The sequence below is a fragment of the Hipposideros armiger genome, unplaced genomic scaffold (genome assembly GCF_001890085.2).
Source record: "Hipposideros armiger isolate ML-2016 unplaced genomic scaffold, ASM189008v1 scaffold_94, whole genome shotgun sequence".
NCBI lineage: Eukaryota > Metazoa > Chordata > Mammalia > Chiroptera > Hipposideridae > Hipposideros > Hipposideros armiger.
The window spans coordinates 662961-675933 of record NW_017731444.1 but is presented as its reverse complement, the minus strand read 5'-3'; the positions used below and the strand labels follow the sequence as shown (position 1 = coordinate 675933).

General features: G+C 47.5%; 2 protein-coding genes and 1 long non-coding RNA gene across 6 annotated transcripts in view; 1 reads left to right on the top strand and 2 right to left on the bottom strand.

The window, feature by feature from the left end:
- Positions 1-3953, bottom strand: part of LOC109384446 (uncharacterized) — a 16064-nt gene extending 12111 nt beyond the window's left edge. Inside the window, exon 1 of one of the 3 annotated variants that reach the window (XR_002124400.1) lies at positions 3530-3953. This is a non-coding gene — a long non-coding RNA (uncharacterized LOC109384446). The other 2 variants (XR_002124399.1, XR_002124401.1) reach the window with 2 other exon arrangements.
- A 104-nt stretch (positions 3954-4057) lies between these two features.
- On the top strand, positions 4058-9564 carry NOP56 (NOP56 ribonucleoprotein). Its single transcript, XM_019645804.1, has 12 exons — positions 4058-4168; positions 4317-4406; positions 4754-4868; positions 5601-5762; positions 5933-6131; positions 6505-6692; positions 6774-6925; positions 7112-7212; positions 7576-7724; positions 7952-8073; positions 8261-8392; positions 9092-9564. Exons 1-12 carry the CDS (start codon positions 4166-4168, stop codon positions 9464-9466), a joined length of 1788 nt encoding a protein of 595 aa, XP_019501349.1. The 5' UTR covers positions 4058-4165; the 3' UTR covers positions 9467-9564.
- Positions 9565-9576: 12 nt separating this feature from the next.
- Positions 9577-12195, bottom strand: IDH3B (isocitrate dehydrogenase (NAD(+)) 3 non-catalytic subunit beta). Of its 2 annotated transcripts, XR_002124398.1 has the most exons (9): positions 12085-12170; positions 11876-12008; positions 11640-11773; positions 11445-11547; positions 11210-11356; positions 10877-10971; positions 10699-10759; positions 9789-9991; positions 9598-9690 (listed from the first exon to the last, which is right to left on the bottom strand). XR_002124398.1 is itself a non-coding variant. In XM_019645806.1 (8 exons), exons 1-8 carry the CDS (start codon positions 12126-12128, stop codon positions 9905-9907), a joined length of 804 nt encoding a protein of 267 aa, XP_019501351.1. In that variant the 5' UTR covers positions 12129-12195; the 3' UTR covers positions 9577-9904. The 2 variants fall into 2 exon arrangements, 1 of the variants encoding a protein (XP_019501351.1); XM_019645806.1 differs by having other exon boundaries at positions 9577-9991; positions 12085-12195.
- Between the last annotated feature and the right edge of the window lie 778 nt (positions 12196-12973).

The following is a 12973-nucleotide window of genomic DNA, read 5'->3' as shown; positions in this document are numbered from 1 at the left end:
TTCCTTCCTTCCTTCCTTCCTTCCTTCCTTCCTTCCTTCCCTCTTTCTTTCCCTCCTCCTCCCACCCTTTCTCTTTATTTCCTCAGGTCACCTAAGACTGATTTGAACTAGAGAGTCTATTTAACAATTTATCTGGAGAATTACAACTGATGTCTTACTAATATTACCCTAGTTTGTCTGTGTATTTGTTACTGTGGGGAAATGAAACAGACATTGGATTTTATCTGTCAGAAGCTATTTTTGCAGGTGGATCATTTCATTTCTAATAATCTACATGTTCAGTGTCAATAAAGAGCTCCATTTCATACAGAATCACGTAAGTAGAAACACACTTTTGGTGAGGATCAAGGGGAACACCTGATTTCCCCATGACTTGTGCACTCACAGAAACTGGAGAGTGATGCACTAGCCAGTTAGGGGACCTGGGCAGGGTACCAAGAGCATCCACTACACTGGTGATCCTCAATTTAGTCAAGTCACTTCACATATGCTCTATATGCTCTATAGAGCTCCACCCAAAGTGCCAAGCATTATCTAAGTGATCAATAAATAAGATATAATCACAGGCACGGGTAAGATCAAATATCCTCAGGCTCAGGTTATGAACACAAACAGCATCAACTAAACAAAACTTTTGCACTATAATCCTAATCAATTCTGGGCTTTAGAGCCATAACCAAAGCTGCAACCAAAAAGACAAGAAACACTGGGCTAGATGGTGTCTATTATAATAGGTCTCCATTAGCATCTTCCTCGGATGCTTTTCATTCTTCTGTGTCTATGGAAAGAAATGTTGCATGAATATATATATATATATATAAACTCATTGCTAAAGACTGTTGCAGGGTTTCCACATTTGAGAAAAAGGATGAGGAATTGCTAGAAGGCTTTCAAATTTGATAGGTTTTCTCATCTGCGAAATGAAGGTGAAGTGCCGCCATCTTGTGGTTATTTCATGCAATTTCCTTTCCTGAAACTCTCCCTAGTCATTGGCATTTAAACAGTCATGCTCAGTTTAAAGATGGGGATATGTTCTGAGAAATGCATCATTAGGCAATTTTAGACAATTTTATCATTGTGCAAACATCAGAGAGTGCACTTACACAAACCTAGATGGTATAGCCTACTACATACCTCGGCTATATGGTATACCACGTCATATATACCACGTCATATATATAAGGTCAGCCCTTAAAGTGGTACATGACTGCAGCACATTCCATTTAAAAAAAGGTCTCCATTAGCATTGCCCATTGCCCAGAATAAAAACTCTGACTTAATTTACACCAAAATGACACAATAAGCCATAGACTGGGCTAAATAAAAGAGGAATAGATGCTAGTATGATCCTTCCCAATGGGTGAACAGTCCTATCTACAGAGAAAGAAAAGGCCCCAGGCGCCACATGGCTTTAAAGCTTGAGTCTGGAACATGCCTGGGAAACTCACAGCCCCCCCTCAGCTCTGCTGCACATGCAGGATGTTTTCTTAGCTGGAACTTTTGGGGAATCTTTTTGACAACTCCAAACTAATCTCGAATCAAACAGTTTGATAGAGAATAAGACTCTCATCAGACCCAAGCCACTCAACCTGGCCTTCATTCAAGGCTTCTTAGGTTCTGGATCTGACATGCTAGATCCAACTACTAGGTTTCTGTGTCCAGCTACTGACCAGGATGAACTTTCCCCTCTAGCAGGTTCTTATTTCTGGCTTTTGCTTCCCCTCTCCTTCCTCCATCTCTTAATGACCTACACACTCCTATATAAATACCTAAAACCTCTTCTGGCCTTTAAGTCTTCCTCAGGAGCCCAGGCCCCCCAAATTGTGTTCCAGTCAGCCTCCCATACTACTGCATTTCAGTACCTGGTTATGTTCAGTCTTCCAGGATTATAAAATTTCTGAAGTCAGAGGTCAAGAGTTAGTATTACCATTGTCTTTATTATTCCCCCAGATCTCTGCATTGCTTACTCCCTTAAGATCTCTGCTCAAATGGTCACCTCTTCACTGAGGACCTCTACAAAACAATGCAACATTCCTTAACACTTATCAATACCTGATATATTGACATATTTACTTGATTTTGCATCTCCCCACATAATGTATTCTTCATGATGGCAGTGACTTGGTTTGTTTACTACTGTATCCCTGCACCTAGAAAAATACCTGGCATGCAATAGGTATTTAAATTGGTGAATTGAGTAAAACAGCTGGGCCTCTCAAATGTGAGTGGGCATCATCCAATACTTTGAGTGCCAGAGCAGAACAAAAGGTGAAGGAAGGGCAGATTAGTTCTATCTCTGCTTGAGCTGAGACATCCACCTTGTTCTCCCCTTGGACATCCGCGCTCCTGGTTCTTATGCTTACAGACTCAGATGCCCATTTATCTGTCTAAAATATGACTGTGGTTAGCTTTCAGCTCAGTGACTCCTCTGGCTTTTGGTATTTAATCCACAGAAATCTGTTTCTCTCTCTCTCTCTCTCTCTCTCTCTCTCTCTATATATATATATATATATATATATATATACACACATATATACATATGTTTCTACATGCATGTATTGTGTATATTTATACACATATGTATATATGTATATTTAGCTGAGACAAAAGTTTTACAAATCAATACCCTTACTCTATGTGATATACTATTATTTCCTATTCTCTTTCATCCTGTTTTTTTTTTAATGCTGGCCAAGAATGTCTAAATGAATTCTGCAATTCATTAATGGATTCTGACTTGTTTGAAAAACCTTATCTTAGTAGATAAGTACTGGTAACCCCAGGAATATTTAGGATTAAGTATAGAAATAACGAAGTAAATCAAAGTCATAGCATTAACATTCTCCATTACATTCTGAAACCATCTATTTAATTTGGTCTTTATAATGTTTAAGAGAATTTAACATTACAGACTATTTTTGCAATTCCATTTTAAAATGTGAAATGGAGTAACTGATTCAGACTCATGATTGTAAATGGATATATATAACAGAATTTAACCATGTTTGCAAGCAATACTGGGATTATGAGATTTTAAGATTTACCAGCATATTTTTAAGTTTATTATGTTAGGTTTTAAGAGTGAGCTCAGTATTTGTATTTTTGTCAAGTAACTGAATTGCTTAAGAAGAAAACAAAATATATTACATTTATAAATGTACTTTAGTTATACGAATTTAAGTAATAAAAATCCCCTTAAAGATTGTTTTAAATTTACCAGCATACATACTACTTTAGGATACCCAGGTTTCAATATTATTAAAGCAAAGGTAATTTCAAAAGTCGTCTGGGTGTCCAAAAGCCACCCTCTTGCACGGGGAAGCAACTCCAATTCACTTGGAGCTAACTGGGTGTTAAGATTGAAGGGCTCTTTATGAGTTTAACAGGATGAGCAACACGTGGTCCCGCACAAGCAGCTGGGTTCTGTTCAAGGGGAACGAGAAACTGACCTAGCAGACGTGGAATCGTCTTTCGTTTCTACTTTATCGCCTGCCACCGTCATTTTAAAAAATAATAATGCATAACATACAATTTAAAAGGACAAAATCAGCCACGAGGAGTGACTGCGTCAGCGCGCTCCAGACTCCGCTTCCGTCCCCATGAGGAGGAAAGGGCGCGTGGCCCACGGGGTGCTGGGAGGGTTGTCCCCAAGTGGCGGGGACAAAGGAGTTTTAGGGGATGCGGGGAGCAGGGACCGGTCTAGAACCTGAAATCACGGCGCTGCGGAAAGCGGGTTCGGCAACAGTTTGTCTGGGAACAGAGGCCGCGACTAGCGCGGAGCCTCCAGACCGATTTCATCTTAGCCCTGCGGCCCGTAATTTATATTATGAAAAAATGAGGGCCTGCACTATTATCCAGAAAACCGTTTTTCCAAACCATTTTGCTGCCTGCAGAGCCCGGCCCCGGCCCCGGCCCGGGCGTCCCCGGCAAACACACCAGCCCGCGGGGCAGCAGAGGCCGGAAAAGGCCACCTCGCCCGCGCTCGCGCCACCCCCACCGCCTGCCAAGCTAAGGCTATACCATCCCGCGGACCCCTCCGAACTCCCGGAAAGGTATCGTCCCCGGCCTCTGATTGGCCGGCGGCGCGGGGGCGTGGCCTCCGGAGCCTGGTTCCGCGCGCCGGAGCCTGCTCGTCGCATTGCGAGCCGGGCCAGGAGCGGGCGCCATGGTGAGGAGTGGTTGCGGGGTGCGGGCGAGGCGAAGGCCGCGGTTTAGGCCTGGGTTCGGGCCGGAGCCAGGTCCGGGGCCCATCCTGGGAGCGGGGCCAGGTGAACGCGGGGACCGCGCTAACGCTGGGGCCCCGGCTCTCGTTCCAGGTGCTGCTGCACGTGCTGTTCGAGCACGCGGTCGGCTACGCGCTGCTGGCACTGAAGGAGGTGGAGGAGATCAGCCTGCTGCTTCCGCAGGTGGGTGGAAGCGGTGGGCTTGCGGACCTTACGGTCCCCAGCATGCACCGCGCGCTCCCACGTGGCCGGCCGCTCGCGTTGGGGGTGCGCTGAGCCTGAAAGCTCCAGAGCAGGGGGCCCTTACTTGCATTCGAGATTAGAATCGCGTTAGGACCCATTAGAAGTTAGCGTCTTGCCCTCCACCCTGTACCTAAGAAGAAGAACCGGGATTTAGGGCCAGTGATCAATCGGTTCGTTCTTAAAAGCGTTCAATTCTTATTTACGCCCAGGGCTGAGAACCGTTGCTTTACTGCGCCCTAGAGGCAAGAGCGAGGGCAGGAACCCTCTCATCCTTTTTCTCCCCCCAGGTGGAGGAGTGCGTGCTCAACCTAGGCAAGTTCCACAACCTCGTTCGTCTCGTGGCCTTTTTTCCCTTTGCCTCGTCCCAGATTGCCTTGGAAAATGCCAACGCTGTGTCTGAAGGTGAGTAGGCCACCTCCAAGTATTTCAGAGAGAGAGTCGTACAATTCCTGCCACTGTCTAGTTCTCCTAGGGAGTTTATGAGAGTATTTGTTTTCTTTGGCTAATTTATTCTAAATCTGATATGTTCAGGGTGGTGTTTGATGCACACAAGATGTGATTTGAAATAGTCTTAAGAGCTGAAGGTTATAATTAAAGCACACAATCCAGCATGCAGTCTTACCTTGTGGACACTAGGGATAAATGATTCTTAAATGCAGTGGGGAGCTGGTTCAGTGCTAAACCTTCACAAGTAGTTCTCTACTACTCGGTTTAATTGATCGGAAAGAGCATTTTTCATACATCAAAGCCAAGAAAAAAGTTTGCTACCAGAAGGCAAATTGGGAGCTAAATACTTTTGTAGTGCTGGTGCTTGGGTATGTTTTAAGCTTAAGCTTTTGATTACGCGTTTCACACTTCTAGTATTGGACCTGAGTCCTGTTCTTCCCATGGTCCATGCAGGCTTTGCAATGATGACTTGTGTCTGTCAATCCCCTGAGTGCAATCACTGATGTCTCCATGTCTCTGAGCAAAGCCTGAAGGGGAGAGGTGTAGGTAGGCATGCCATCCCAGCATGCTCTGCTGGACCAGTTTAAGAACAATCTGTCACTTAATCAGCAATTGAGGAGATAGGATCCCTTTTATGATTTAAGCATCCTTCAATCTGTTAGTGGGAGCTATGTTTTTTGACCTGAGGTGTTGTTCATGAGGACCTCCGCTTGCTCTTGGAGACTCACCTGCCATCCAAAAAGAAGAAAGTACTCTTGGGTGTTGGGGACCCCAAGATTGGTGCTGCTATACAAGAAGAGTTAGGGTACAACTGCCAGACTGGAGGCGTGATAGCCGAAATCCTTCGAGGTGAGACCATTATCTGTTAACATTCATGCCATTCTTGACATCTTTGGGGGTTTCTGGAAACATTAGAGTGCTTAAGGTTGCTTCTGATAAGCCCTCCTGCCTGGCTGGTGCACATGGATGCAGGAGCTAGCTCAGAGCTCTTCGTTTCTCATAGTCTTGCCCTCCTCCAGGAATTCGTCTGCACTTCCACAACCTGGTGAAGGGGCTGACCGATCTGTCTGCTTGTAAAGCCCAGCTGGGGCTGGGACACAGCTATTCTCGTGCCAAAGTTAAGTTTAATGTAAACCGGGTGGACAATATGATTATCCAATCCATTAGCCTCCTGGACCAGCTAGATAAGGACATCAATACCTTCTCCATGCGTGTCAGGTAAAGTACAGGGGGGCAACCCTTGAGGACGGGGTTGTGGCCTGTGGTTTAGCTAGTTTTGAATCCTGAGATGAGGACTGGCTCCTATGGGTAGAACCATGTGGGGTGGGGCTAGGCCTCCCGGTGCTTACCGCAGGCTGTGTTTTTACACTGACTGTACAGAAAGAGGAGGCAAAGTAAACCTACCTCATATACACCTCAGCCCAGGCCCTTTGCCTGGACTGTATTGTGAATGGGGATACATGGAGTTGAGGTTTGGGACCTGACTTGTTCCCACTTCCTCCCAGGAAAGAGTAGATGTGAAGACAGCTGAGGCTGTAGCTTTATTTGAGACAAGGCAGCTGGGTGAGGGAGTGATTGTGGCTCTTTACAGGGAGTGGTATGGATATCACTTTCCTGAGCTGGTGAAGATCATCAATGACAATGCTACATACTGCCGCCTTGCTCAGTTCATTGGGAACCGAAAGGAATTGAATGAAGAAAAGTTGGAGAAGCTGGAAGAGCTGACAATGGATGGGGCCAAAGCTAAAGCTATTCTGGATGCTTCACGGTCCTCCATGGGTCAGTACAGAGCCTGGCAGCCAAAATAAGTTACAGGGCTCTGAATATCTGGCTCCTGCATTCACATTTGGTGTCCTTCAGGCATGGACATATCAGCCATTGACTTGATAAACATCGAGAGTTTCTCCAGTCGTGTGGTGTCTTTGTCAGAGTACCGCCAGAGCCTGCACACTTACCTGCGATCCAAGATGAGCCAAGTAGCCCCCAGCCTGTCGGCCCTAATTGGGGAAGCGGTGCGTCATGGAGAATGAAAAAATAGGGGATTGAGGAATGTTACCATGTATATCTGTACTGCTGTATTTCCTGACCTACCATATCTTTCACAGTTGCCCTTAAAGTGGGGGAGGTGAAGCAGGATTGTGCAGTTGGTAGGTTGGCCATTCTAGCTTCTGTGACTAATTCCTTGAATCCTTCTTTAGGTAGGCGCACGTCTCATTGCTCATGCTGGCAGCCTCACCAACCTGGCCAAGTATCCAGCATCCACAGTGCAGATCCTTGGGGCTGAAAAGGCCCTGTTCAGGTACCAGTGAGGGCACCTGTGCACACTCAGGTGCCACTTCTGGTGCCCACTGCTTGTTTGGGGATCACAATGATGGCTGACCAGGGCTTCCTGACCTATACAGGCCTCTTGCTATGGGGGTGATGGCCAGTCCTGGTGTCTGAGTGATTCCCAGGGCCCAGCAAAGGGACCAAGTTTCCAGGTCAGCGACATTGGATGCCTTCCCTCTGTCACTGGGAACTGTGGGTTGGCATGGGATAAGAGACCCAGCCCAGCCTGAGGCTCACTCTGGAGTCTGGGAGCAAAGGGGAGGGGAGGAGCTGCCTTGGCTAATAGGGTTGAAATTGCTGATCTTAAACTGTCCACTGAATATTCTTCTCCCAGGGCCCTGAAGACAAGGGGTAACACTCCAAAATATGGACTCATTTTCCACTCCACCTTCATTGGCCGAGCAGCTGCCAAGAACAAAGGCCGCATCTCCCGATACCTGGCAAACAAATGCAGTATTGCCTCACGAATTGATTGCTTTTCTGGTATGAGTGGAGGAGTTGGCATTTGTGAGAAGGGGCTGGGAGGGAGGGGAGGCTGAATGCCTGAGCTTCCACGATGATGGTAACATTTTTCGTCAACAGCAGTTCACCTAGTGAGTGTTGATACTTTGGGTCTGAGTGAAGCTGAGGGTAAAGGAAATGCTGGGGGCGGGGAGTGGTTTGTCTCTTTAGGAGCTGACAGGCTTTGTTTACCTACACACATAATCCAGAGGTGCCCACAAGTGTTTTTGGGGAGAAGCTTCGAGAACAAGTTGAGGAACGGCTGTCCTTCTATGAGACTGGAGATATCCCACGAAAGAATCTGGAGGTCATGAAGGAGGCAATGGTTCAGGTCAGTTTAGGCTTTGCTAGGTGGGAGTAAATCATAGCTGACTGTTGGAGGTGATGAACTATCTTAGCCTGACCTTATAGGTGGAGGCAAAAAACTGATTTAATGAGCCTGATCCAATAAAGCCAGGAGAGGAAGGCTTGGAGGGCTAGAGGTCTTCAGAGTCTTTTCAGCACTTTTCTTTGGCCAGGCTGAGGAAGCGGCTGCTGAAATTTCTAGGAAGCTGGAGAAACAGGAGAAAAAACGCTTGAAGAAGGAAAAGAAACGGTTGGCTGCAATTGCCCTTGCATCTTCAGAAAATAGTACACCGGAGGAGTGTGAGGTCAGTAGGCAGATTGGCCCTAAGTGAAGAGCCTGGGTTTTAACAGTTTTCAACAGCGGAACAAAGGATGTGTGGCCTCAAAGCCATGGTCTTGAGTCCGGAGTCCAGGCTGAACTCTAAAACTGCCTCTTGATTCTATAGGAAGGAGATAGGTGCTGAGAGAACTTTCTCAAGAGCCCAAAGAGCTGGTTATAGCACACTGGTTCCCTGGGCAAGAATGTTGTCCACAGCTGCCTCCCAGGAGTCCTCAACCGGGGATAGTGTGAATTCCTGCTGTTCTCTGTGTTGTGTTTGGAAGTGGTAGCATTTCTTAGTGGGGATGGGAGCAGGGAGGTCTCCCAACGTGCTGTAGGTTAGGATCCTCCCTGGGATTTTAATAGTGCCCAGTTTGTCCAGGTTATTTCAGGGTCCCCTCTGGAACCTGGCATGACAGTTCTATTGTGACTAGCATGGTGGATTTTTCTATAAGTTATTTAATGGGCTTAAATAATTACATGTTCTCCCCACCTTCTATGTGGTAGTCACCCTCAGGGTGGATTTCCAGAGTTTTATCCACACAATTAAAAATCATCCCAGAAACCTTGTGCAGTTAAACAGCATTTCCACGTCTTTCTGTCCTCAATTGCTGGCTCGTTAATGGGGTGAGGGGGTGGGTGTGCATGCAATGAGTGACAGTTTCATGCCAATGTCCCCTTCTAGGAGACAAGTGAAAGACCCAAAAAGAAGAAAAAGCAAAAGTTCCAGGAGGCTCCTCAGGAAAATGGAATGGAAGACCCACCTGTCTCTTTATCCAAACCCAAGAAAAAAAAATCTTTTTCCAAGGAGGAGCTGGTTAGTAGTGATATTGAGGAAACAGGTGGCAATGGAAGTCTTCCCAAGAGGAAGAAATCTTTCCCCAAAGAGGAATCCGTTATTGACCCTGAAGAGGCAGGAAATAGGAGTGTCCCCAAGAAAAAGAGGAAATTCTCTTCCAAAGAGGAGCTACTCAGCAGTGGACCTGAAGAGGCTGCTGGCACCAAGAGCGGCAGCTCTAAGAAAAAGAAAAAGCTCCAAAAGCTATCCCAGGGAGATTAGAATGGACAGTAGCACCCTGGTGGGGTAGAACCACCCAGTGACATTTCCCGACCCCTTCCCTAAGTCCCAATAAAAACAAATTCACAAAAGTTACGATATATATAACGTGTTTTATTGGACACCTTTACACATGTGGGTGGGACCTATGGGTGGGACAGGGCATCAATGACAGCCTCAGTGAAGTCGCGGCAGGTGGCATAGCCACCCATGTCAGGAGTTCGAACCTGTGGGGGAGAATTGTCGTCATCCCTGTGGCCTGGGCCCATCCCTAACCCTCCCCTGATATAACATAGTCCCTTAAGGAAGCCAGCCCCAGGACAACCTAGGCTCTGCCCAGGTGATCATGGTCTGCAGGTTTAATGGCTCTTGTCTGGTCCACTGAACTGAAGGGAAGTGTAGGTGGTATGGTCCTCATGAGGTTGGAGGGAATAAAGGGCTCTAGCCCCCATAGGGGTGCAGGTGGCCGATGACAGACTTGATGAAGTCGGTTGTGGTGCTGTAGCCGCCCATGTCTCGTGTCCGCACCTACAGCCACCACCGGCAACAGCCGTGGGGAAGAAGAGAAGAGAGCCCATGAAGAAGGGGTAGGGCAATGCGATGGAGATGGGAGTCCAAGAAGGGGTGACAAGGCCAGGAGACAATGCAGCAGAGATGCAAGGAGGTGGCCAGGTTGGAAGAGCGTGGGCAAGGCCACTCAGGTCTTCTGAGGGCCAGAGCCACTATTAGAGCTATGCTGTGGCCTGAACAGAATAAATGGGAGGCTGAGCAGGAAGGAAGATGGGAAATGCAGATCAAAGACAGGATGAGGATGCCTTGGAGGAAATGAGACAGACCAGGTGGGAGGAAAGAAACAAGCAGGGGAATGCAAATGAGGATGAGCTTCCAGGGTGGAGGTGACTTGACACCTCCCATACCTCATCCTGCCTGCTATCTCCCTCTGCCCCTCCATCCCCCATGCTCTCCCCCCAGAGAGAGCTGCAAGTTCAGCATTAAGATGGCCCATAAAAGAGCGATGGATGGAGCAGGAAAGAAGGAATAGCATATGGGAACTAAGAGGCAAAGGAGATCAAGATGAAACAGCCAAGAGAAGGGAAGTAAAGAGTAGCCCTGAGAGGGAAGAGGGAAGATCAGAGAGCAGATATTCTGGGGATCTAGAGGGAAAAGAGGCCCCAATTCAGGTTACCCAGAGAGTAGAGCCAAGGCCTTGAACCCCACAGCCTTTCTAAACTCACCTTGCCAACTTTGATCACCTTCTTCACTGCATCTGCAATCATGTTGGAGTGATACTCTAGACTGTCAATGTGGACAGGAAGAAACTGAGATTCCCCACTCACTGGGCCCCGATTTCCCCACCTGTGCTCTTTACACCAGCCTCCTCCCTCAACCCACCACAGCCTACCCACAACCTACTTGAGGTGCCGTAGCATGTTGGAAGCTGACAGCAGCATGGCTGTGGGGTTGGCTATATTCCTACCCACTGCCTGGGCAAATGGGTGCCGGGCACCCTGTGGAGAGAGGGGCAGGCCAGAGTCACTGGGAGCAGGTTATGCAGACATTAGGGTCAGGGAAAGGCATTAAGGAAGAGAGGTCCGGCCAGGAACACTGAGAAGAGGAATGGGGGAAGGGGGCAGGAGCAGGCCAGGGTCACTTAGAAGGGGATCACATATGGGGGGAACTGCCAGGGGGGCCCTGAGGTCAGAAGAAGGGCAGGAGAGGGCTAAGAGAGGAGGTGACCTCACTCACCATTTCAAAGACTGCATACTCTGCACTGTAGCTCTCCCCAGGGACCACACCAGCTCCCCCAACCAGGCCAGCAGCCAGATTGTCAATAATGTTTCCATAGAGATTGGGCATCACCAGAACATCAAACTGGTAAGGATTCTGCACCAGCTGGGGGGTGGGGGGTAGGAGGAGAAGAGAAGTAAATTACACTCCCCGCCCTCCCTCAGCACTGTGAGTATAGACATGAGGGCCTTACCTGCATGCAGCAGTTGTCTATGATCATTGTCTCAAACTTGATTTTGGGGTATAGTTCAGCAACTTCCTCACAGCACTGCAGGAACAACCCATCCCCAAGTTTCCTGTCCATGGGCCAAAGAAAACAGATTCAGCCAAGAGAGTGCAAGGGACTCCCTTCCCAGGAACCTACACCATACAAAGTCATGTCCCTCACATGATGTTGGCCTTGTGGACAGCCGTGACCTTGTCCCGCCCCTTCTTAGTGGCATAGTCAAAGGCGAACTTTGCAATCCGCTGAGATTTGGTTCGAGTGACAATCTTCAAGCACTCAATCACGCCCCTTGCACTCTGGGTAAGAAGAGAGAAGCAGCTGAGTGACACTGGAAAGAAGGAAAGGAGCTGTCTCTCTCCCACCTTCACCCCTGCCCTCTCCAATTTCTAGGGCCTCACCTCATGTTCCAGAGAGCTGTACTCCCCTTCGGTCTGCTCTCGAATGATCACCAGATCTAGATTGTTGTGTCGAGTCACGTACCCAGGAAGTGACTTCACATGGACTACGTTGGCAAACAAGTCCAACTTACGCCTAGGGGTGGAGCAGAGCCATCAGCACTGTGCCTGGTGCCCCAGTGCCCCTCCGACCCATGGCCCCCACCACCTACCTCAGTCGCATATCGTAGGAGGCTAGTTCCCCCTTATACTCCATCGGGGTGTGGATCTTTCCTGCATAAACAAAGTTGCAGGGGCAGGGAAATGTCAGGCATAGGCCAAGCCCAAAGAAACCCAGATCGGTGCCCAATACCCTCAGCAACCTGGACTCCCATCTCCAACTCCCAAATCAGTGACCCTTAAATGCCTCTGGAGGCAAGGGGCAAAGAAGAACAACACAGTTAAAACCAGAGACATTTTGTCTACTGTTTTAGTTTTAGTCACCATATTTAATTTATGTTGAAACCTCAAAACGACCCTAAAGGAGGACAGAAGATTTTTTCATGTCATCAAAGAGCCTGGGTCTAATATGTTGAGAAAAAATGCTAGGGGATGTGTGACCTTTCTTAATGTTTCTGTGTCTACCTATATGACATTTTTTCAACCAACACTTACTGAATATCAACCATGTGTAAAGTACTAGGGATATCAACCAAAAACACAACACACAACTTCTGTCCCCAAGGGGCAAATAATGCAACGGGGCAAACAAGATAATACAAAATACATGGCAAAAACCATGGGAGAGGTGTTAATGACGTACATAAAAACACAGGAGAGGAAATTCCCTCTGGTAATATCAGGAAGGTGTCAGAACAGCTAACACTTCAGCCAGACCTTAGGTTTAGTGAGTGTAGTAGGTTGAATTTTGACCCTCAAAAGTATACGTCCGTGTCCTAACCCGTGACCTCATTTAGGAAACTAGTGTTTGCAGATATAATTAAGGATCTTGAGATGAAATCAACCTGGATTAGGGTGGGCCCAAAATCCAACACAAGTACTTATACAAGAAAAAGAGAAACAGATACACAGGCACAGAGAGGAGAAAGCCATATGAAGACA

Excerpts from the sequence above, each read along its gene's own strand:
- NOP56 (XM_019645804.1), top strand. Across the intron at positions 4,869-5,600 it reads TGCCAACGCTGTGTCTGAAG|GTGTTGTTCATGAGGACCTC; the intron begins GTGAGTAGGCCA and ends TTTTGACCTGAG. Across the intron at positions 6,693-6,773 it reads TGCTTCACGGTCCTCCATGG|GCATGGACATATCAGCCATT; the intron begins GTCAGTACAGAG and ends GGTGTCCTTCAG.
- IDH3B (XM_019645806.1), bottom strand. The coding sequence starts at position 12,128 with ATGGAGTATAAGGGGGAACTAGCCTCCTACGATATGCGACTGAG. Across the intron at positions 12,009-12,084 it reads TCCTACGATATGCGACTGAG|GCGTAAGTTGGACTTGTTTG; the intron begins GTAGGTGGTGGG and ends CTCCACCCCTAG. Across the intron at positions 10,972-11,209 it reads AGTATGCAGTCTTTGAAATG|GGTGCCCGGCACCCATTTGC; the intron begins GTGAGTGAGGTC and ends CTCTCTCCACAG.